General features: G+C 51.5%; 1 protein-coding gene across 1 annotated transcript in view; it reads left to right on the top strand.

Annotated features, from left to right (window-relative positions):
- Positions 1–25,554, top strand: part of LOC137309689 (receptor tyrosine-protein kinase erbB-4-like) — a 118,848-nt gene that overhangs the window by 56,810 nt on the left and 36,484 nt on the right. Inside the window, exon 2 of the mRNA XM_067977756.1 lies at positions 14,364–14,664. Coding sequence (XP_067833857.1) covers positions 14,409–14,664 — 256 coding nt within the window. The 5' untranslated portion in view covers positions 14,364–14,408. The remainder of the gene's footprint in view (positions 1–14,363; positions 14,665–25,554) is intronic.

Below are 25,554 nucleotides of genomic sequence, written 5' to 3'. Positions count from 1 at the left end.
AGTCTAACCACCTCCCCTTGACATTCAACGGCATTACCATCGCCGAATCCCCCACCATCAACATCCTGGGGGTCACCATTGACCAGAAACTGAACTGGACCAGCCATATAAATACTGTGGCTACAAGAGCAGGTCAGAGGCTGGGTATTCTGCGGCGAGTGACTCACCTCCTGACTCCCCAAAGCCTTTCCACCATCTGCAAGGCACATGTCAGGAGTGTGATGGAATACTCTCCAATTGCCTGGATGAGTGCAGCTCCAACAACACTCAAGAAGCTCGACACCATCCAAGATAAAGCAGCCCGCGTGATTGGCACCCCATCCACCACCCTAAACATTCACTCCCTTCACCACCGGCGCACAGTGGCTGCAGTGTGTACCATCCACAGGATGCACTGCAGCAACTCGCCAAGGCTTCTTCGACAGCACCTCCCAAACCCGCGACCTCTACCACCTAGAAGGACAAGGGCAGCAGGCACATGGGAACAACACCGCCTGCACGTTCCCCTCCAAGTCACACACCATCCTGACTTGGAAATATATCGCCGTTCCTTCATTGTCGCTGGGTCAAAATCCTGGAACTCCCTTCCTAACAGCACTGTGGGAGAACCTTCACCACACGGACTGCAGCGGTTCAAGAAGGCGGCTCACCACCACCTTCTCGAGGGCAATTAGGGATGGGCAATAAATGCCGGCCTTGCCAGCGACGCCCACATCCCGTGAACGAATAAAAAAAAAGTTATCTGATGACAGGTATCAGACAGTAACCCTCAGGTATCTGGTGACAGGTATCTGACAGTGACCCTCAGGTATCTGATGACAGGTATCAGACAGTAACCCTCAGGTATCTGGTGACAGGTATCTGACAGTGACCCTCAGGTATCTGATGACAGGTATCAGACCGTATTCCTCAGGTATCTGATGACAGGTATCTGACAGTAACCCTCAGGTATCTGATGACAGGTATCAGACAGTAACCCTCCGGTATCTGATGACAGGTATCTGACAGTAACCCTCAGGTATCTGATGACAGGTATCAGACAGTAACCCTCAGGTATCTGGTGACAGGTATCAGACAGTAACCCTCAGGTATCTGATGACAGGTATCAGACCTTATTCCTCAGGTATCTGATGTCAGGTATCAGACAGTAATCCTCAGGTATCTGATGACTGGTATCAGACAGTAACCCTGAGGTATCTGATGTCAGGTATCAGACAGTAACCCTCAGGTATCTGATGACTGGTATCAGACAGTATTCCTCAGGTATCTGATGTCAGGTATCAGACAGTGACCCTCAGGTATCTGATGACAGGTATCAGACAGTGACCCTCAGGTATCTGATGACAGGTATCAGACAGTAACCCTCAGGTATCTGATGACAGGTTACAGACAGTAACCCTCAGGTATATGATGACAGGTATCAGACAGTAATCCTCAGGTATCTGATGACAGGTATCAGACAGTAATCCTCAGGTATCTGATGTCAGGTATCAGACAGTGACCCTCAGGTATCTGATGACAGGTATCAGACAGTAACCCTCAGGTATCTGATGACAGGTTACAGACAGTAACCCTCAGGTATCTGATGACAGGTATCAGACAGTAATCCTCAGGTATCTGATGACAGGTATCAGACAGTAATCCTCAGGTATCTGATTACATCAATAAAAACAACACTTTGCATTTATATAGCGCCTTTATTGTTGTAAAACTTCCCAAGGCGTTTTGCACGAGCAATTATCAAACTAAATTTGGCCCCCTGCCTCTTGAGAAGATATTGGGCTCGATTTTAGGGTCGGGTTACCTGCGGGTTTCCAGCGGGGGGGCCCCGAAAATCCCGATCTCCGGTCACGTGACCGGATTCGGACGAAATCCCGGCCACTTCCGGGTACCACGCTGACGTGCGGGCCTGCGCGCGCAAGCCCCGCTGGTGGGAATCCCGCAGGCAATTAAAGCCAGCGGGGTTCCACTTGAGAGTACTTACCTTGCTCGTTGTGGTCAGTTAATGAGCTGAAGCAGCTGTCAAAAGAGGAAGTGTGGGATTTTAGGTTCAAGGCAGTCAGTTTCACACACTGGGGGAAACAGTACCTTTCAAACCAGGCGTGTTGCAGCCAGCAGCCTGTGGCAGGTGCCAAGGTGCGCTCCACGGGGGAGAGCCCTCACCCACGCAGGAGGCCACCGCGTCACATAGGGCAACCCCTGCCCCCCACCACTCCCCGGCCAAGCCAGAGGACAGACCGACACAAAACCGCAGCCCCAGTCCGAGGACCCACACACCTACCCTGCACAACCCCTCAGACCAACACCTGCCAGTTGGGTGGTGTGTGGACACCCTCGGAGGACGAAGAGCATGACCAGCACCAGCAGCCTCGCAGTCCACGCCGTCCGCCGCAGAGACGTGGATCCCCCCAACACGGTGTGGTTGCACGCCCACCTGCACAGCAGGAGGGAGGGCTACCGCAGAGAGAGACGCGTCGCTAAGGGCACTACCCTCGCCACAGTGTCCACAGATCGAGGCGCAGCTCCCCGGACCTCTCCGAGCAGCAGTGCACACGGAGGCGCAGATTCGCTCGACATGTAGTCGTGGAGATCTGCAGCCTCTTTCATGCCGAGCTGCTCCTGGCTGGCCCCAGCACCAACTGCTTACCTGTCGCTGGCAAAGTCACCACTGTCCTCCACACCTTCTCCTCCGCATCCTTCCAGGGTGCAGCCGGCTACACCGCCGATGTCTCTCAGTCGTCTGCGCGGACGAGCCCTGCAAATACACCTGCACCTACTCTGCAGTAACACGATGGGTGGCATCAGTGGTGGGTCCTCATAGTGATACCCAGGAGCGGGCATTATTGGACACAATGGACAGGATTCGCGGAGACATGGCAGTGGTGGTGTCAATGTAATGTGTGCTGTTTGTGGCTCTGAAATTCAATATGGGTAACACCCATGACAAACCCTCAGACACCCTTGTGCACCTCCTTCATGCTGACGAGACGCTTGCCTTACGCTGCCTACTGCACATATGTGATGCATGCCCTGTGGCTGCAGCACAGGTGGTGGCAGGTTGAGTGAGGCTGGCCGTGAGGGAGATGCACGAGAGGGTGAGTATGGGATGGAGCCATGAGATTGTATGAGGATTGGGTCGCGTGTTAGTGGCAGGACGAGTACTGGCGAGGTGAGTAGGTGGAGGTAAGATGAGGATGGGGTTTGAGTGGGCATGAAGGGTGATGTGACAGAATAGTGTTGGCGGTGCCGAAGGAGATTTGGGGTGGGGGCAGTGTTGTGGCAGACGGAGTGTAGGGGAAAGACTTCGTGTTCTCACTGTGGCGGACCTACTGCGGTCATTGGAGCACCTCCTGCACTGTATGCAGGTGGGCGATATGTTGGTGGTGCAGGTGACCCCCTCTGCCACCTCGAGCCAGGCCTTCTTGGTGGCAGAGGCAGGCTGCTTCCTCCCGCCCGCCAGGGGGAAGATCTGTGTCCTCCCCCTCCTCCTCACCCCATCTGATGATACCTGGGGTGAGGCATCATTAAACTGGGAGCAGCCTTCCCCCTGGGCTGCTCCATGCTGCAATTTGTCCCATTGGTTGCAGCATCTGTCAGTGGAGGACTGCCCCTTTAACTAGAGAGCCTCCAGCTGACAGATCGTACTGCGCATGCGTAGCCCGACCGACGCGCAGGCCAGCGCCGTGGACCCCGGAGGAGCAGGTAATTGGATCCTATTAGTGGATTGCCTGCTACGATCGCGTGGGCAACCCACTAATTTCGCCATTCGCGTTTTCGACGCTCCCAGAGGACCACCCGCTGGGAACCCGCAGGCCTGCTAAATTCGAGCCCATTAAGACAGGTAACCAAAATATTGGTCCAAGAGTTCGGTTTTAAGGAGCAACTTAAAGGAGGAGAGTGAGGTTAAGAGGCAGAAATTGTTAAGTAAGGAATTCCAGAGCTCGGGGCCCAAGCAGTTGAACGCACGGCCACCTCTCGTGGGGCGAAGGGAATCAGCGATGTGCAAGAGGCCAGAATTGGAGGAGGACAGAGATCTCGGAGGTTTGTAGGGTTGGATGACGTTTGAATACAATGATTATTTAAAATTTGAGGCATTGCTGGACCGGGAGCCAATGCAGTAAATGCTAACAAACCAAGCAGCAACGTAACACTGAGCCTCTTCAGCTTATATCACCGTTGCTGCAAAAGACTCAGCTGACAGAGGTGCCCAATGCCATTTGAGAACCAGCAGAAGTGTGAGATCACAGACTGTGGGAGTCAGGCTCTTGTCTCTGAAAACACGAACCTGACCCTAACCCTGAGTGCTTTAATGTCAGTTCAGATTTTCAGGAAATGAGTTTAGTGAAAAAAGAACTGCAGGAAGACGAGATTCCTAATGGCATTAGAGTGTTGCTATTTAATACCGATGGAGGCTTGTTAATTCAAAGGAGACGGGACCTTGGTTTGTACCAGGGGTCAGTTGGGATCGGTAAGGAGGCCTGTTGTATTGGCAGCAGATCAAGAAACGTGAAAACTTGTCTCCCTTCATGAAGAGTGGAGAAAAGCTGGTCCCACAGAATGAATTCAGAATTAAACTCCCGAAGATAAAGAGCATCAAAGACAGCAGGAAAAGACCACCTCCCCCAACCCCTCCCCCCTCCCCCAACCCCCTCCCCCAACCCCCTCCCCCCTCCCCCCTCCCCCCTCACACCCCAAACCCCACACACCCCAACCCCCTCCCCCCTCACACCCCCCTCCCCAACCCCAACCCCCTCCCCCCTCCCCCCTCACACCCCAACCCCCTCCCCCCTGCCCCCTCCCCCACACACCCCAACCCCCTCCCCCCTCACACCCCCCTCCCCAACCCCAACCCCCTCCCCCACACCCCCCAACCCCCTCACACCCCCCTCCCCCCTCACACCCCCCTCCCCCCTCACACCCCCCTCCCCCAACCCCAACCCCCTTCCCCCACACACCCCAACCCCCTCCCCCCACACACCCCAACCCCCTCCCCCCTCACACCCCAACCCCCTCCCCCACACACCCCAACCCCCTCCCCCCTCACACCCCAACCCCCTTCCCCCTCACACCCCAACCCCCTTCCCCCACACACCCCACCCCCTCCCCCTCACACCCCAACCCCCTTCCCCCTCACACCCCAACCCCCTCCCCCCTCACACCCCAACCCCCTCCCCCCTCACACCCCAACCCCCTTCCCCCTCACACCCCAACCCCCTCCCCCTCACAATCCCCTCCCCAACCCCTCCCCCTCACACCACAACCCCCTCCCCCCTCCCCCTCACACCCCCCTCCCCCAACCCCAACCCCCTTCCCCCACACACCCCAACCCCCTCCCCCCTCACACCCCAACCCCCTCCCCCACACACCCCAACCCCCTCCCCCCTCACACCCCAACCCCCTTCCCCCACACACCCCACCCCCTCCCCCCTCACACCCCAACCCCCTCCCCCCTCAAACCCCAACCCCCTTCCCCCACACACCCCACCCCCTCCCCCCTCACACCCCAACCCCCTCCCCCCTCACACCCCAACCCCCTCCCCCCTCACACCCCAACCCCCTTCCCCCTCACACCCCCCTCCCCAACCCCTCCAACCCCTCCCCCAATCACAACCCCTCCCGCTCACACCCCAACCCCCTCCCCCTCACAATCCCCTCCCCAACCCCCTTCCCCCACACACCCCAACCCCCTCCCCCTCACACCCCAACCCCCTTCCCCCTCACACCCCAACCCCCTTCCCCCTCACACCCCAACCCCCTTCCCCCTCACACCCCCCTCCCCAACCCCTCCAACCCCTCCCCCAATCACAACCCCTCCCCCTCACACCCCAACCCCCTCCCCCTCACAATCCCCTCCCCAACCCCTCCCCCTCACACCACAACCCCCTCCCCCCTCACACCACAACCCCCTCCCCCTCACTCCCACCTCCCCAACTCCCAACCCCCTCCCCACTCACTCCCCCCTCCCCCAACCCCAACCCCCTCCCCCCTCACACCCCAACCCTCTCCCCCTCACATCCCCCTCCCCAACCCCCCCACCTCCCAACCCCCTCCCCTCCACCTCCCCCCCACACCCCAGCCCCACCCCCACACCCCAACCCCCTCCCCCTCACACCCTTTCCCCAACCCCCCAACCCCTCCCCCACAACCCAACCCCCTCCCCCTCACACCTACTCCCCAACCCCCCAACCCCTCCCCCACACCCCAACCCCCTCCCCCTCACACCCTTTCCCCAACCCCCCAACCCCTCCCCCACAACCCAACCCCCTCCCCCTCACACCTACTCCCCAACCCCCCAACCCCTCCCCCACACCCCAACCCCCTCCCCCTCACATCTACTCCCCAACCCGCCAACCCCTCCCCCTCATCCGCTCCCCAACCCCCCGCCCCCAATCCCTCCCCCCACACCCCAACCCTCTCCGTCTCACGCACCCCCTCCCCCCACACCCCGACCCCACTCCCTCCCGGGCTTGGGGTTTGGAGCATCACAAATAGAACAAAAATGTCGCCAATGAGCTCACTTTTCCAGCCTGTGTCGGCTTGAATTGGGACAAGACCGGTGCGGAATTAGCAGCTGCCCTTTAACGGGTGAGGAACTGTGAACCCAACGTGCCTGGCTCGGAGAGAAGCCAACAATTGAGCGGCATGGGATTTAATGGCCAACTGTTGCCACCTCCGATTCTGCTTCGGGGGAGCAGCGATACAGTGCTACCCGGTTACAAACCTCTGCTTCGGGGGGCAGCGATACAGTGCTACCCGGTTACAAACTTCTGCTTCGGGGGAGCAGCGATACAGTGCTACCCGGTTACAAACCTCTGCTTCGGGGGGCAGCGATACAGTGCTACCCGGTTACAAACTTCTGCTTCGGGGGAGCAGCGATACAGTGCTACCCGGTTACAAACCTCTGCTTCGGGGGAGCAGCGATACAGTGCTACCCGGTTACAAACTTCTGCTTCGGGGGGGCAGCGATACAGTGCTACCCGGTTACAAACCTCTGCTTCGGGGGAGCAGCGATACAGTGCTACCCGGTTACAAACTTCTGCTTCGGGGGGGCAGCGATACAGTGCTACCCGGTTACAAACCTCTGCTTCGGGGGGGCAGTGATACAGTGCTACCCGGTTACAAACTTCTGCTTCGGGGGGGCAGAGATACAGTGCTACCCGGTTACAAACCTCTGCTTCGGGGGAGCAGCGATACAGTGCTACCCGGTTACAAACTTCTGCTTCGGGGGAGCAGCGATACAGTGCTACCCGGTTACAAACCTCTGCTTCGGGGGAGCAGCGATACAGTGCTACCCGGTTACAAACTTCTGCTTCGGGGGGGCAGCGATACAGTGCTACCCGGTTACAAACCTCTGCTTCGGGGGAGCAGCGATACAGTGCTACCCGGTTACAAACTTCTGCTTCGGGGGAGCAGCGATACAGTGCTACCCGGTTACAAACCTCTGCTTCGGGGGAGCAGCGATACAGTGCTACCCGGTTACAAACTTCTGCTTCGGGGGGGCAGCGATACAGTGCTACCCGGTTACAAACCTCTGCTTCGGGGGGGCAGTGATACAGTGCTACCCGGTTACAAACTTCTGCTTCGGGGGGGCAGCGATACAGTGCTACCCGGTTACAAACCTCTGCTTCGGGGGGGCAGCGATACAGTGCTACCCGGTTACAAACCTCTGCTTCGGGGGGGCAGCGATACAGTGCTACCCGGTTACAAACTTCTGCTTCGGGGGAGCAGCGATACAGTGCTACCCGGTTACAAACTTCTGCTTCGGGGGGGCAGCGATACAGTGCTACCCGGTTACAAACCTCTGCTTCGGGGGGGCAGCGATACAGTGCTACCCGGTTACAAACCTCTGCTTCGGGGGGGCAGCGATACAGTGCTACCCGGTTACAAACTTCTGCTTCGGGGGAGCAGCGATACAGTGCTACCCGGTTACAAACTTCTGCTTCGGGGGGGCAGCGATACAGTGCTACCCGGTTACAAACTTCTGCTTCGGGGGGGCAGCGATACAGTGCTACCCGGTTACAAACTTCTGCTTCGGGGGGGCAGCGATACAGTGCTACCCGGTTACAAACTTCTGCTTCGGGGGGGCAGCGATACAGTGCTACCCGGTTACAAACCTCTGCTTCGGGGGGGCAGCGATACAGTGTTACCGGGTTACAAACCTCTGCTTCGGGGGGGGCAGCGATACAGTGCTACCCGGTTACAAACTTCTGCTTCGGGGGGGCAGCGATACAGTGCTACCCGGTTACAAACTTCTGCTTCGGGGGGGCAGCGATACAGTGCTACCCGGTTACAAACTTCTGCTTCGGGGGGGCAGCGATACAGTGCTACCCGGTTACAAACCTCTGCTTCGGGGGTGGCAGCGATACAGTGCTACCCGGTTACAAACTTCTGCTTCGGGGGGGCAGCGATACAGTGCTACCCGGTTACAAACTTCTGCTTCGGTGGGGGCAGCGATACAGTGCTACCCGGTTACAAACTTCTGCTTCGGGGGAGCAGCGATACAGTGCTACCCGGTTACAAACTTCTGCTTCGGGGGGGGCAGCGATACAGTGCTACCCGGTTACAAACTTCTGCTTCGGGGGGGGGCAGCGATACAGTGCTACCCGGTTACAAACCTCTGCTTCGGGGGGGGCAATGATACAGTGCTACCCGGTTACAAACCTCTGCTTCGGGGGGGCAGTGATACAGTGCTACCCGGTTACAAACTTCTGCTTCGGGGGGGCAGCGATACAGTGCTACCCGGTTACAAACTTCTGCTTCGGGGGGGCAGCGATACAGTGCTACCCGGTTACAAACTTCTGCTTCGGGGGGGCAGCGATACAGTGCTACCCGGTTACAAACTTCTGCTTCGGGGGGGCAGCGATACAGTGCTACCCGGTTACAAACCTCTGCTTCGGGGGGGGCAGCGATACAGTGCTACCCGGTTACAAACTTCTGCTTCGGGGGGGCAGCGATACAGTGCTACCCGGTTACAAACCTCTGCTTCGGGGGGGGCAGCGATACAGTGCTACCCGTTTACAAACTTCTGCTTCGGGGGGGCAGCGATACAGTGCTACCCGGTTACAAACTTCTGCTTCGGGGGGGCAGCGATACAGTGCTACCCGGTTACAAACCTCTGCTTCGGGGGGGCAGCGATACAGTGCTACCCGGTTACAAACCTCTGCTTCGGGGGGGCAGCGATACAGTGCTACCCGGTTACAAACCTCTGCTTCGGGGGGGCAGCGATACAGTGCTACCCGGTTACAAACCTCTGCTTCGGGGGGGCAGCGATACAGTGCTACCCGGTTACAAACTTCTGCTTCGGGGAGGCAGCGATACACTGCTACCCGGTTACAAACTTCTGCTTCGGGGGGGGCAGCGATACAGTGCTACCCGGTTACAAACCTCTGCTTCGGGGGGGCAGTGATACAGTGCTACCCGGTTACAAACTTCTGCTTCGGGGGGGGCAGCGATACAGTGCTACCCGGTTACAAACCTCTGCTTCGGGGGGGGCAGTGATACAGTGCTACCCGGTTACAAACTTCTGCTTCGGGGGGGCAGCGATACAGTGCTACCCGGTTACAAACCTCTGCTTCGGGGGGGCAGCGATACAGTGCTACCCGGTTACAAACCTCTGCTTCGGGGGGGCAGCGATACAGTGCTACCGGGTTACAAACCTCTGCTTCGGGGGGGCAGCGATACAGTGCTACCCGGTTACAAACCTCTGCTTCGGGGGGGCAGCGATACAGTGCTACCCGGTTACAAACTTCTGCTTCGGGGGGGGCAGCGATACAGTGCTACCCGGTTACAAACTTCTGCTTCGGGGGAGCAGCGATCCAGTGCTACCCGGTTACAAACCTCTGCTTCGGGGGGGCAGTGATACAGTGCTACCCGGTTACAAACCTCTGCTTCGGGGGGGCAGCGATACAGTGCTACCCGGTTACAAACTTCTGCTTCGGGGGGGCAGCGATCCAGTGCTACCCGGTTACAAACTTCTGCTTCGGGGGGGCAGCGATACAGTGCTACCCGGTTACAAACTTCTGCTGAAGGGATTGCGCGTTTGGTGCTCTTGAAACCTGCCGGAATAATAACGTTACAGCGATGTGGCACAGAGTGACAGTGCTGGGGCCATACTGCGAGGGAAGGAGAGAATGCATCTTGAGAACTCGCAGGCCTGCAGTCTTTATTCACAGTGTATCTGGAGCACTTCAGTGGGAAAGCACAAAGCAGATGTCAGGATTGTTTCTCCTCGCTGTATGGACTTCCAAATTACACCGTCTAGATTTGAGGATTAATGATCCTTGCAAAAGCCTCCCTGAGTGACAGCTTTTCAGAGCAGGATACCGAACAACTGTCCAACCAGTTGGTTCAGGAAGAGAATATGACATCGATAAAAGTAGAGCTGTTCTCCCCAGCAATGATGCCAGTCCGCGTACGGCAGCTAATGGAAGTGCCTCTGAAATCTCAGTCAGCCATGACTGGGTTACTGATGTTTTCTGCAGAACACTTGGTGAAATGGAACTTCCATCACCTGCAGGGCCTTTTCCTTTCGAGCACTTGTGTTGAGTGCTGCCCGTAATGAATGTTTTACAGTGACACAAGGCGTAGATTTATGCCTTGCTCCTGTACCAATCACATGAGACTGTTGCACACAGCACAGCCTAATCAGATTAACACAGGCCTAATACACAAATAGAATTCCAAAGGACTGAATTCCTACATTGCAACACTGACTACACTTCAAAACTACTTCATTGGCTGAAAAGCGCTTTGGGACGTCCTGAGGTCGTGAAAGGTTCTATATAAATGCAAGCCTTTCGATCTTTTTAAGGTACTTCCCAGTCACGCTCTCTTCCACTCGATCGAATCACTTCCCATTCTCTGCCAACTTTCCACAAACCCCCTCTCCCTGACCCGCCCTTCTCCTGAAGGCATTAACCCATTCATGTGTGGGCACATTGTTCTCCTACAGGGGGAGGGCGGGCAGAGCGGCAGGGAGCCAAGCCCGATCCACACCCGATCTCCACACGTTCACACCACATGACAGGACTCGCTGGAGAACAGTCAGGAGAAGGGAACCCTGACTCTCACTCCCCCCCCCCTTCCTAACCCAGCAGGGCCAAGGGGATAACTATTTGAGTACGCGATGCTGCCAGGGAAGCTCGCCCGCCAGACGCTCATATCGAAATCAAGGGCGCACTGCCCACCTCAGCCGTGGCTCAGTGGTAGCACTCTCGCCTCTGAGTCCGAAGGATGTGGGTTCGAGCCACACTCCAGGCACTTGAGCTGACACACCAGCGCAATACTGCGGGAGTGCTGCACTGTCGGAGGTGCCGTCTTTCAGATCAGACGTTAAACCGAGGCCCTCTCAGGTGGATGTTAAAGACCCCACGGCACCGTTTGAAGACGAGCAGGGGAGTTCTCCCTGGTGTCCTGGCCAAGATTAATCCCTCAACTAAACACAAATTTTCTGGTCATTATCACATTGCTGTTTGTGGGATCTTGCTGTGCGTAAATTGGCTGCTGTGTTTCCTACATTACAACAGTGATTACATTTCAAAAGTACTTCATTGGCTGTAAAGTGCTTTGGGACGTCCTGAGGTTGTGCAAGGCGCTATATAAATGCAAGTTCTTTTTCTAATTTCCCAATAGCTGTGGCCAGCGGCTGATGTCTCTCACAGGCAGGACATTCTCAGTAAATGGGCCCACAATCGTAGTGCCCTGATACCACCTCAGATCTGGGGGTTCACCGACTGGGGGGGAAATCACAGACTGGGGGGATCACAGACTGGGGATCACAGACTGGGGATCACAGACTGGGGATCACAGACTGGGGGGATCACAGACTGGCGGATCACAGACTGGGGATCACAGACTGGGGGGGAAATGACAGACTGGTGGATCACAGACTGGGAGATCACAGACTGGAGGATCACAGACTGGGGAATCACAGACTGGGGGATCACAGACTGGGGGATCACAGACTGGGGGATCACAGACTGGGAGGAATCACGGACTGGGGGGATCATAGACTGGGGGATCACAGACTGGGGATTACAGACTGGGAGGAATCACGGACTGGGGGGATCATAGACTGGGCCGATCACAGACTGGGGGATCACAGACTGGGGGATCACAGACTGGGGATCATAGACTGGGGATCATAGACTGGGGGAATCACCAACTGGGGGGATCACAGACTGGGGGATCACAGACTGGGGGATCACAGACTGGGAGGAATCATAGACTGGGCCGATCACAGACTAGGCCGTTCACAGACTGGGGGATCACAGACTGGGGGATCACAGACTGGGGATCACAGACTCGGGGATCATAGACTGGGGATCATAGACTGGGCCGATCACAGACTTGGGGGGATCACAGACTGTTGGATCACAGACTGGGGGAATCACAGACTGGGGGGATCACAGACTGGGGTCCATAGACTGGGGGATCACAGACTGGGGGATCACAGACTGGGGATCACAGACTGGGGGGATCACAGACTGGGGGGATCACAGACTGGGGTCCATAGACTGGGGGATCACAGACTGGGGATCACAGACTGGGGATCACAGACTGAAGGGATCAGGGACTGGGAGATCACAGACTGGGAGATCACAGACTGGGAGGAATCACAGACTGGGGATCACAGACTGGGGATCACAGACTGGGGAATCACAGACGGGGGATCACAGACTGAGGGGATCACAGACTGGGGATCACAGACTGGGGATCACAGACTGGGGATCACAGACTGGGGGGATCACAGACTGGGGGGATCACAGACTGGGGATCACAGACTGGGGATCACAGACTGGGGGGATCACAGACTGGGGGGATCACAGACTGGGGGGATCACAGACTGGGGATCACAGACTGGGGATCACAGACTGGAGATCACAGACAGGCATCTTCCTCGTCTGTAGGGCTCAGTCTCACACCCGAGCAACAAGTTTAGTAACTGAGCCTCCTCCTCTTCTTTCTAATGTTAAAGCAGTGACCTGTCAGGGCCACCCATTCTAAAGTGGATGAATGCATTCGACCCGTGGCCGCAGGTTAAAGTCCCCTCCCTGTAGAAAGATATTGGGGGTGAACTTGGACATGGGCGGGGGAGGTAAAGCAGACGGGATCGGATTAACGCCCGTCATACACCCCATTCCATAATCGCTTCCATCGACTGAATCCACGACTGATGACTGGACGGGCGGTGGAACAGTCGCTCGATCTCTCGGTCGCTCGGTGCCACCCCCCCTGTTTTACCTCCCACGCCCGTGTCCAGTTTCACCCCCATTTAAATCGTAAAAATAAGATCGAGCCGTTCCGTCATTTGAGATGGAATTTGCCACAAGTCCTGGCTGTGGAGAATAAGCATCACAGTAAATGATTTGAGAGGCTCAGTGTGTTTGCTCCAGGGATCGGCCAGTTGCATTATTCCCACCTGCTTCCACTTATCACCAGTCCCCCGATGCAAAACCTTTCCAGTTCCATAAAACAGGTGCTGTCCGCAGCCCCATTTTATCGTTACATCGTTATATTCTCTGTGTATCTAGGACGAGAGAAGACTTTAGTGCTGATTGTCTCTGTTACAGTGATTCTGAATTATGTGTGATGGGATATTATGTGGAGTAGTGCTATCGATTTGACACACACGGTAGCTCCTGTCAGGGAATGGCATTGTTTAATCAATACAACTTCATTTTAATTGTAACCTCCAAGATCGTTGCACTCCTCCAATTCTGGCCTCTTGCGCATCCCCGATGCTTAGCTGCCTAGGCCTTAGGCTCTGGAATTCCCTCCCTAAACCTCTCCACCTCTCTACCTCTCTCTCCTCCTTTAAGATGATTAATGGAGTTGACAGGATACAGAGAAACTATTTCCTCTGGTGGCAGAGTCCAGAGCTGGGCCGTTCAGGGGTGATGTCAGGAAGCACTTCTTCACACAAAGGGGAGTGGAAATCTGGAACTCTCTCCCCCAAAAAGCTGTTGAGGCTGGGGGTCAATTGAAAAGTTCAAAACTGAGATTGATAGATTTTTGTTGGGTCAGGGTATTAAGGGATATGGAACCAAGGCGGGTAAATGGAGTTAAGATACAGATCAGTTATGATCTAATTGAATGGCGGAACAGGCTCGAGGGGCTGAATGGCCTCCTCCTGTTCCTATGTTCCTCCTTTAAGATACTCTTTAAAACCTACCTCTTTGACCAAGCTTTTGGTCACCTGTCCTAATATCTCCTTATGTGGCTCAGTGTCACAGTTTATCTGATAATCGCTCCTGTGAAGTGCCTTGGGATGTTTTACTGCATTAAAGGCGCTATATAAATGCAAGTTGGGTACAGATCAGAAAAGAACGCTCATTTTACTGTCTTTTTCTTCCTTGTGACAGAATCAGTTTGTGTATCGTGACGGGATCTTTGGCCCGGAGGAAGGAATGTTGCTGCATGGCCGGCCACCCAACTGCGTGGGCTCCGCCACGCCGGAAGATCAGGGCGCGGCCTCGTCGCTGGAGGTGTTTGACGACGCGTGCTGTAACGGGACGCTGAGGAAGCAGGCGCCACGCCCACGGGAAGACAGCACCACCCAGCGGTACAGCGCGGATCCCACCGTCTTCCTGTCGGAGCGCGGGCAGAGGGGCGAGCTGGACGAGGACGGCTACATGACCCCCATTCAGGACAAGAAGGCCGCAGGTGAGTTTAACAACACGGGGGAGAGACAGGGAGAGAGAGATCTGCCTGGGCAGAAGGTGCCAATAGGGATAAAGTCTTGATTGAAACCATTGTGTCAGCCAATGAATTGAAGGCGGGATGGGACTTACGGCAAACAGAGTCCGTTTCACGGCAAACAGAGTCTATTTCACAGAAAACAGAGTCCGTTTCACGGCAAACAGAGCTGTTTCACGTAAACAGAATCTATTTCACGGTAAACAGAATCTATTTCACAATAAAAAGAGTCTGTTTCACGGTAAACAGAATCTATTTCACAGTAAACAGAATCGATTTCACAGCAAACAGAATCTATTTCACAGTAAACAGAGTCTGTTTCACGGCAAACAGAGTCTATTTCACAGAAAACAGAGTCCGTTTCACAGCAAACAGAGCTGTTTCACGGCAAACAGAGCTGTTTCACGTAAACAGAATCTATTTCACGGTAAACAGAATCTATTTCACAATAAAAAGAGTCTGTTTCACGGTAAACAGAATCTATTTCACAGTAAACAGAGTCTATTTCACGGTAAACAAAATCTATTTCACAGTAAACAGAATCGATTTCACAGCAAACAGAATCTATTTCACAGTAAACAGAGTCTGTTTCACGGCAAACAGAGTCTATTTCACAGCAAACAGTCTATTTTACAGCAAACAGAGTCTATTTTACAGTAAGCAAAGTCTATTTTGCAGCATAATCTATTTTACAGTAAACACTGTCTATTTACTCAGCAAACAGCAAACAGAGTCTATTTAAATAGCGCACTACAGCAAACAGGCCATTTACTCAGCAAACAGCCTATTTAAAAACCATCTCTATGAACGACAGCAAATAGAACTCATGACTGAAACTACAGTAAAGTATCCTTACAAAAGCTGGATTATTTCTCCAGCAAAATGCAGTGTGTGGAGGATAGTTACATAATACAAATTATGTGCATAAAATCAATCCCAGTCACTTACAGCAGTGCAGTCTCCAGGTGTGATTGACGGGGGAATTACCCATTCTGTTCGGGAATAGTGGTGTCACTATCTGCAGCCAATATTTATCCCTCAACCAACACCCCAAAACACATTATCAGGTCATTATCACCTTGTTATTTGGGGGACCTTGCTATGTGCGAATTGGCTGCCACGTTCCCTACATTGACTACACTTCAAAATTACTTCATTGGATGTAAGACGCTTTGGGAGGTCCTGAAACGCGTTATAGAAATCCAAGTTCTTTCTGTCTATCTTCGGGCTGCTGTAATAGGATAGCTGTTTCATTTGGCAGCAGGCAGCACAATGAAATAAGAAGAGGAATACATGACTGAGGAAGGAGGTGGGAGATCTAATAAACAGAGTCAGCTTCAACTTTGAAATGGAAGTAACCTGATTTTCCGCCTCTCCCTTCACAGACCATTAAAGTATATCTGCAAAGCGTCGAGAGCAGGAGAGTGGCAGAAACTCATCCCGCCCTGCGTTAGATGTGTTTACTCACTTCATAGAATCATTAAATGATACAGCACGGAAGAGGCCATTTGACCCATTGTGCCTGTGCGAGCTCTTTGAAAGAGCTATCCAATTAGTCCCATTCCCCTGCTCTTTCCCCATAGCCCTGCAAATTTTTCCTTTTCAATATTTCTCCAAATCCTTTTTGAAAGTTATAATTGAATCTGCTTCCACCACCCTTTCAGGTTGTGCATTCCAGATCGTAACAACTCTCTGTGTAAGTAAATGCCTCCTCATCTCCCCTTCTGGTTCTTTTGCCTGTTGGATAGCGAGCGACAGATCTGTGCCCTGTTCACTGAACAAGTAAACTTTTCCCCCACGCAAAACAATCCAAAGCAGTGATTCTTCAAACCTTTCTGTGTGTGGGGGCCCCCTTTGAAAATGTTGTGTCAATCCCCCAGGTATTCCCTGCAGGTATTAACACATTCCGACAGATTCCCTGGTAAATGTTCACACATACTTCAAGGCACCCTCTGCAAATTTGATGGGGACTGCCTGCAAATACGGTCCAAAAAGAGAGTCAGCTATGCTCGGGAAAGCTGTGTTCAAGATGATGAAAGGATTGGAGAGGATAAAATAGGCTCCTGGGGCTCAAAGGAGTTCCTATGTTCCTGCGAAAACTGTGCAGTGATTACAGAAAACTTCAATACACAGCAAACAGGAATATTGGCTAACAAGACAACAAAGATAGAAAAATATAACAGCGGATTTTACAGATTTGAACTTCCAATGCAGAGCCTGCGAGTTGGAGCATATATTGCAAGCTTGAGGGCAGAGGTCTGCGACTCCTGCAGGATTTTTGACCCGTTAAATTAAATCGAGGAAAACCCCTCAGCGGTGAGCTCTCCACCATGCCCAGATTCACAATACGCGATCGCAGTGCGCAAACTGCGGAGCAAATTCATTTTAAAAACTGCCCCACGTCAGCCTCAGACGAGGAGGGAACAACATCACACGAAGATTTCCATTGAAGTAAGAGGACGCACTCTGAAAGAATGAGGAACAGAGCTGGAGATCAGAGCCTCGTAGTGGCACTGCTCCTGCACTGCCCAGATCCACATGTGTGTGCGGAGATCGAGATACTGCAGTCAGGGCTTATCATTTTCCTAGAAATACTGAGAGTGAATCTTCCCACTGTGTTTACAGTGTCACCAACACAGACTGAGAGAGTGAATCTTCCCCCTGTGTTTACACTGTCACTAACACAGACTGAGAGAGTGAATCTTCCCACTGTGTTTACACTGTCACCAACACACGCTGAGAGAGTGAATCTTCCCACTGTGTTTACACTGTCACCAACACACGCTGAGAGAGTGAATCTTCCCACTGTGTTTACACTGTCACCAACAGACGCTGAGAGAGTGAATCTTCCCCCTGTGTTTACACTGTCACTAACACAGACTGAGAGAGTGAATCTTCCCACTGTGTTTACACTGTCACTAACACAGACTGAGAGAGTGAATCTTCCCACTGTGTTTACACTGTCACCAACACAGACTGAGAGAGTGAATCTTCCCACTGTGTTTACACTCTCACTAACACAGACTGAGAGAGGGAATCTTCCCACTGTGTTTGCACTCTCACTAACACAGACTGAGAGAGTGAATCTTCCCACTGTGTTTACACTGTCACCAACACACGCTGAGAGAGGGAATCTTCCCACTGTGTTTACACTGTCACCAACACACGCTGAGAGAGTGAATCTTCCCACTGTGTTTACACTGTCACCAACACACGCTGAGAGAGTGAATCTTCCCCCTGTGTTTACACTGTCACTAACACAGACTGAGAGAGTGAATCTTCCCACTGTGTTTACACTGTCACCAACACACGCTGAGAGAGTGAATCTTCCCACTGTGTTTACACTGTCACTAACACAGACTGAGAGAGTGAATCTTCCCACTGTGTTTACACTGTCACCAACACAGACTGAGAGAGTGAATCTTCCCACTGTGTTTACACTCTCACTAACACAGACTGAGAGAGTGAATCTTCCCACTGTGTTTACACTGTCACCAACACACGCTGAGAGAGGGAATCTTCCCACTGTGTTTACACTGTCACTAACACAGACTGAGAGAGTGAATCTTCCCACTGTGTTTACACTGTCACTAACACACACTGAGAGAGTGAATCTTCCCACTGTGTTTACACTGTCACCAACACACGCTGAGAGAGTGAATCTTCCCACTGTGTTTGCACTGTCACCAACACAGACTGAGAGAGTGAATCTTCCCACTGTGTTTACACTGTCACCAACACAGACTGAGAGAGTGAATCTTCCCACTGTGTTTACACTGTCACCAACACAGACTGAGAGAGTGAATCTTCCCACTGTGTTTACACTGTCACCAACACAGACTGAGAGAGTGAATCTTCCCACTGTGTTTACACTGTCACCAACACAGACTGAGAGAGTGAATCTTCCCACTGTGTTTACACTCTCACTAACACAGACTGAGAGAGTGAATCTTCCCACTGTGTTTACACTGTCACTAACACAGACTGAGAGAGTGAATCTTCCCCCTGTGTTTACACTGTCACCAACACAGACTGAGAGAGTGAATCTTCCCCCTGTGTTTACACTGTCACTAACACACACTGAGAGAGGGAATCTTCCCACTGTGTTTACACTGTCACCAACACAGACTGAGAGAATGAATCTTCCCACTGTGTTTACACTGTCACCAACACACACTGAGAGAGGGAATCTTCCCACTGTGTTTACACTGTCACTAACACACACTGAGAGAGGGAATCTTCCCACTGTGTTTACACTGTCACTAACACACACAGAGAGAGTGAATCTTCCCACTGTGTTTACACTGTCACTAACACACACTGAGAGAGTGAATCTTCCCACTGTGTTTACACTGTCACTAACACACACTGAGAGAGTGAATCTTCCCACTGTGTTTACACTGTCACTAACACACACTGAGAGAGTGAATCTTCCCACTGTGTTTACACTGTCACTAACACAGACTGAGAGAGGGAATCTTCCCACTGTGTTTACACTGTCACCAACACACACTGAGAGAGTGAATCTTCCCACTGTGTTTACACTGTCACCAACACACACTGAGAGAGGGAATCTTCCCACTGTGTTTACACTGTCACTAACACAGACTGAGAGAGTGAATCTTCCCACTGTGTTTACACTGTCACTAACACACACTGAGAGAGTGAATCTTCCCACTGTGTTTACACTGTCACCAACACACACTGAGAGAGTGAATCTTCCCACTGTGTTTACACTGTCACTAACACACACTGAGAGAGTGAATCTTCCCACTGTGTTTACACTGTCACTAACACACACTGAGAGAGTGAATCTTCCCACTGTGTTTACACTGTCACTAACACAGACTGAGAGAGTGAATCTTCCCACTGTGTTTACACTGTCACCAACACACACTGAGAGAGTGAATCTTCCCACTGTGTTTACACTCTCACTAACACAGACTGAGAGAGTGAATCTTCCCACTGTGTTTACACTCTCACTAACACAGACTGAGAGAGTGAATCTTCCCACTGTGTTTACACTGTCACTAACACAGACTGAGAGAGGGAATCTTCCCACTGTGTTTACACTGTCACTAACACACACTGAGAGAGTGAATCTTCCCACTGTGTTTACACTGTCACTAACACACACTGAGAGAGGGAATCTTCCCACTGTGTTTACACTGTCACTAACACAGACTGAGAGAGTGAATCTTCCCACTGTGTTTACACTGTCACTAACACACACTGAGAGAGTGAATCTTCCCACTGTGTTTACACTGTCACTAACACAGACTGAGAGAGTGAATCTTCCCACTGTGTTTACACTGTCACTAACACACACTGAGAGAGGGAATCTTCCCACTGTGTTTACACTGTCACTAACACAGACTGAGAGAGGGAATCTTCCCACTGTGTTTACACTGTCACTAACACACACTGAGAGAGGGAATCTTCCCCCTGTGTTTACACTGTCACTAACACAGACTGAGAGAGTGAATCTTCCCACTGTGTTTACACTGTCACCAACACACGCTGAGAGAGTGAATCTTCCCACTGTGTTTACACTGTCACCAACACAGACTGAGAGAGTGAATCTTCCCCCTGTGTTTACACTGTCACCAACACAGACTGAGAGAGGGAATCTTCCCCCTGTGTTTACACTGTCACTAACACAGACTGAGAGAGTGAATCTTCCCACTGTGTTTACACTGTCACTAACACACACTGAGAGAGTGAATCTTCCCACTGTGTTTACACTGTCACTAACACACACTGAGAGAGGGAATCTTCCCACTGTGTTTACACTGTCACTAACACAGACTGAGAGAGTGAATCTTCCCCCTGTGTTTACACTGTCACTAACACAGACTGAGAGAGTGAATCTTCCCCCTGTGTTTACACTGTCACTAACACACACTGAGAGAGGGAATCTTCCCACTGTGTTTACACTGTCACTAACACAGACTGAGAGAGTGAATCTTCCCCCTGTGTTTACACTGTCACCAACACAGACTGAGAGAGTGAATCTTCCCCCTGTGTTTACACTGTCACCAACACAGACTGAGAGAGGGAATCTTCCCCCTGTGTTTACACTGTCACTAACACAGACTGAGAGAGTGAATCTTCCCACTGTGTTTACACTGTCACTAACACACGCTGAGAGAGTGAATCTTCCCACTGTGTTTACACTGTCACCAACACACACTGAGAGAGGGAATCTTCCCACTGTGTTTACACTGTCACTAACACACTGAGAGAGTGAATCTTCCCACTGTGTTTACACTGTCACAAACAAAGACTGAGAGAGGGAATCTTCCCACTGTGTTTACACTGTCACTAACACACACTGAGAGAGTGAATCTTCCCACTGTGTTTACACTGTCACTAACACACACAGAGAGAGTGAATCTTCCCACTGTGTTTACACTGTCACTAACACAGACTGAGAGAGTGAATCTTCCCACTGTGTTTACACTGTCACTAACACACACAGAGAGAGTGAATCTTCCCACTGTGTTTACACTGTCACCAACACAGACTGAGAGAGTGAATCTTCCCACTGTGTTTACACTGTCACTAACACAGACTGAGAGAGTGAATCTTCCCACTGTGTTTACACTGTCACTAACACACACTGAGAGAGTGAATCTTCCCCCTGTGTTTACACTGTCACTAACACACACTGAGAGAGTGAATCTTCCCCCTGTGTTTACACTGTCACCAACACACACTGAGAGAGGGAATCTTCCCCCTGTGTTTACACTGTCACCAACACACACTGAGAGAGTGAATCTTCCCACTGTGTTTACACTGTCACCAACACAGACTGAGAGGGTGAATCTTCCCACTGTGTTTACACTGTCACTAACACAGACTGAGAGAGTGAATCTTCCCACTGTGTTTACACTGTCACTAACACACACAGAGAGAGTGAATCTTCCCACTGTGTTTACACTGTCACTAACACACGCTGAGAGAGTGAATCTTCCCACTGTGTTTACACTGTCACTAACACACACAGAGAGAGTGAATCTTCCCACTGTGTTTACACTGTCACTAACACACGCTGAGAGAGTGAATCTTCCCACTGTGTTTACACTGTCACTAACACACACAGAGAGAGTGAATCTTCCCACTGTGTTTACACTGTCACTAACACACACTGAGAGAGGGAATCTTCCCACTGTGTTGACACTGTCACCAACACACGCTGAGAGAGTGAATCTTCCCACTGTGTTGACACTGTCACCAACACACACTGAGAGAGTGAATCTTCCCACTGTGTTTACACTGTCACTAACACACGCTGAGAGAGTGAATCTTCCCACTGTGTTTACACTGTCACTAACACAGACTGAGAGATGGAATCTTCCCCCTGTGTTTACACTGTCACTAACACAGACTGAGAGAGTGAATCTTCCCACTGTGTTTACACTGTCACCAACACACGCTGAGAGAGGGAATCTTCCCACTGTGTTTACACTGTCACTAACACAGACTGAGAGAGTGAATCTTCCCACTGTGTTTACACTGTCACTAACACACACTGAGAGAGGGAATCTTCCCACTGTGTTGACACTGTCACCAACACACGCTGAGAGAGTGAATCTTCCCACTGTGTTTACACTGTCACCAACACACACTGAGAGAGTGAATCTTCCCACTGTGTTTACACTGTCACTAACACACGCTGAGAGAGTGAATCTTCCCACTGTGTTTACACTGTCACTAACACAGACTGAGAGATGGAATCTTCCCCCTGTGTTTACACTGTCACTAACACAGACTGAGAGAGTGAATCTTCCCACTGTGTTTACACTGTCACCAACACACGCTGAGAGAGGGAATCTTCCCACTGTGTTTACACTGTCACTAACACAGACTGAGAGAGTGAATCTTCCCACTGTGTTTACACTGTCACCAACACAGACTGAGAGAGGGAATCTTCCCCCTGAGTTTACACTGTCACTAACACAGACTGAGTGAGTGAATCTTCCCACTGTGTTTACACTGTCACCAACACACACTGAGAGAGTGAATCTTCCCACTGTGTTTACACTGTCACTAACACAGACTGAGTGAGTGAATCTTCCCACTGTGTTTACACTGTCACCAACACACACTGAGAGAGTGAATCTTCCCACTGTGTTTACACTGTCACCAACACACACTGAGAGAGTGAATCTTCCCACTGTGTTTACACTGTCACTAACACAGACTGAGTGAGTGAATCTTCCCACTGTGTTTACACTGTCACTAACACACACAGAGAGAGTGAATCTTCCCACTGTGTTTACACTGTCACTAACACACGCTGAGAGAGTGAATCTTCCCACTGTGTTTACACTGTCACTAACACACACAGAGAGAGTGAATCTTCCCACTGTGTTTACACTGTCACTAACACACGCTGAGAGAGTGAATCTTCCCACTGTGTTTACACTGTCACTAACACACACAGAGAGAGTGAATCTTCCCACTGTGTTTACACTGTCACTAACACACACTGAGAGAGGGAATCTTCCCACTGTGTTGACACTGTCACCAACACACGCTGAGAGAGTGAATCTTCCCACTGTGTTTACACTGTCACCAACACACACTGAGAGAGTGAATCTTCCCACTGTGTTTACACTGTCACTAACACACGCTGAGAGAGTGAATCTTCCCACTGTGTTTACACTGTCACTAACACAGACTGAGAGATGGAATCTTCCCCCTGTGTTTACACTGTCACTAACACAGACTGAGAGAGTGAATCTTCCCACTGTGTTTACACTGTCACCAACACACGCTGAGAGAGGGAATCTTCCCACTGTGTTTACACTGTCACTAACACAGACTGAGAGAGTGAATCTTCCCACTGTGTTTACACTGTCACTAACACACACTGAGAGAGGGAATCTTCCCACTGTGTTGACACTGTCACCAACACACGCTGAGAGAGTGAATCTTCCCACTGTGTTTACACTGTCACCAACACACACTGAGAGAGTGAATCTTCCCACTGTGTTTACACTGTCACTAACACACGCTGAGAGAGTGAATCTTCCCACTGTGTTTACACTGTCACTAACACAGACTGAGAGATGGAATCTTCCCCCTGTGTTTACACTGTCACTAACACAGACTGAGAGAGTGAATCTTCCCACTGTGTTTACACTGTCACCAACACACGCTGAGAGAGGGAATCTTCCCACTGTGTTTACACTGTCACTAACACAGACTGAGAGAGTGAATCTTCCCACTGTGTTTACACTGTCACCAACACAGACTGAGAGAGGGAATCTTCCCCCTGAGTTTACACTGTCACTAACACAGACTGAGTGAGTGAATCTTCCCACTGTGTTTACACTGTCACCAACACACACTGAGAGAGTGAATCTTCCCACTGTGTTTACACTGTCACTAACACAGACTGAGTGAGTGAATCTTCCCACTGTGTTTACACTGTCACCAACACACACTGAGAGAGTGAATCTTCCCACTGTGTTTACACTGTCACCAACACACACTGAGAGAGTGAATCTTCCCACTGTGTTTACACTGTCACTAACACAGACTGAGTGAGTGAATCTTCCCACTGTGTTTACACTGTCACTAACACACACTGAGAGAGTGAATCTTCCCACTGTGTTTACACTGTCACTAACACAGACTGAGAGAGTGAATCTTCCCACTGTGTTTACACTGTCACCAACACACACTGAGAGAGGGAATTTTCCCACTGTGTTTACACTGTCACTAACACACACTGAGAGAGGGAATCTTCCCACTGTGTTTACACTGTCACTAACACACACTGAGAGAGTGAATCTTCCCACTGTGTTTACACTGTCACTAACACAGACTGAGAGATGGAATCTTCCCACTGTGTTTACACTGTCACTAACACACACTGAGAGAGTGAATCTTCCCCCTGTGTTTACACTGTCACCAACACACGCTGAGAGAGGGAATCTTCCCTACTGTGTTTACACTGTCACTAACACAGACTGAGTGAGTGAATCTTCCCACTGTGTTTACACTGTCACCAACACACGCTGAGAGAGTGAATCTTCCCACTGTGTTTACACTGTCACTAACACAGACTGAGAGAGGGAATCTTCCCACTGTGTTTACACTGTCACCAACACACGCTGAGAGAGTGAATCTTCCCACTGTGTTTACACTGTCACCAACACACGCTGAGAGAGTGAATCTTCCCACTGTGTTTACACTGTCACCAACACACGCTGAGAGAGGGAATCTTCCCACTGTGTTTACACTGTCACCAACACACACTGAGAGAGGGAATCTTCCCACTGTGTTTACACTGTCACTAACACAGACTGAGTGAGGGAATCTTCCCACTGTGTTTACACTGTCACCAACACACACTGAGAGAATGAATCTTCCCCCTGTGTTTACACTGTCACTAACACAGACTGAGTGAGTGAATCTTCCCCCTGTGTTTACACTGTCACTAACACAGACTGAGAGAATGAATCTTCCCCCTGTGTTTACACTGTCACTAACACAGACTGAGTGAGTGAATCTTCCCACTGTGTTTACACTGTCACTAACACAGACTGAGAGAATGAATCTTCCCACTGTGTTTACACTGTCACTAACACACACTGAGAGAATGAATCTTCCCCCTGTGTTTACACTGTCACTAACACAGACTGAGTGAGTGAATCTTCCCACTGTGTTTACACTGTCACTAACACAGACTGAGAGAGTGAATCTTCCCACTGTGTTTACACTGTCACCAACACAGACTGAGAGAGGGAATCTTCCCACTGTGTTTACACTGTCACTAACACAGACTGAGAGAGTGAATCTTCCCACTGTGTTTACACTGTCACTAACACAGACTGAGAGAGT

The sequence above is a fragment of the Heptranchias perlo genome, unplaced genomic scaffold (genome assembly GCF_035084215.1).
Source record: "Heptranchias perlo isolate sHepPer1 unplaced genomic scaffold, sHepPer1.hap1 HAP1_SCAFFOLD_177, whole genome shotgun sequence".
Taxonomy (NCBI): domain Eukaryota; kingdom Metazoa; phylum Chordata; class Chondrichthyes; order Hexanchiformes; family Hexanchidae; genus Heptranchias; species Heptranchias perlo.
Note: the sequence above shows the minus strand (reverse complement) of the source record. Positions and strands in the feature narration are given on the sequence as shown.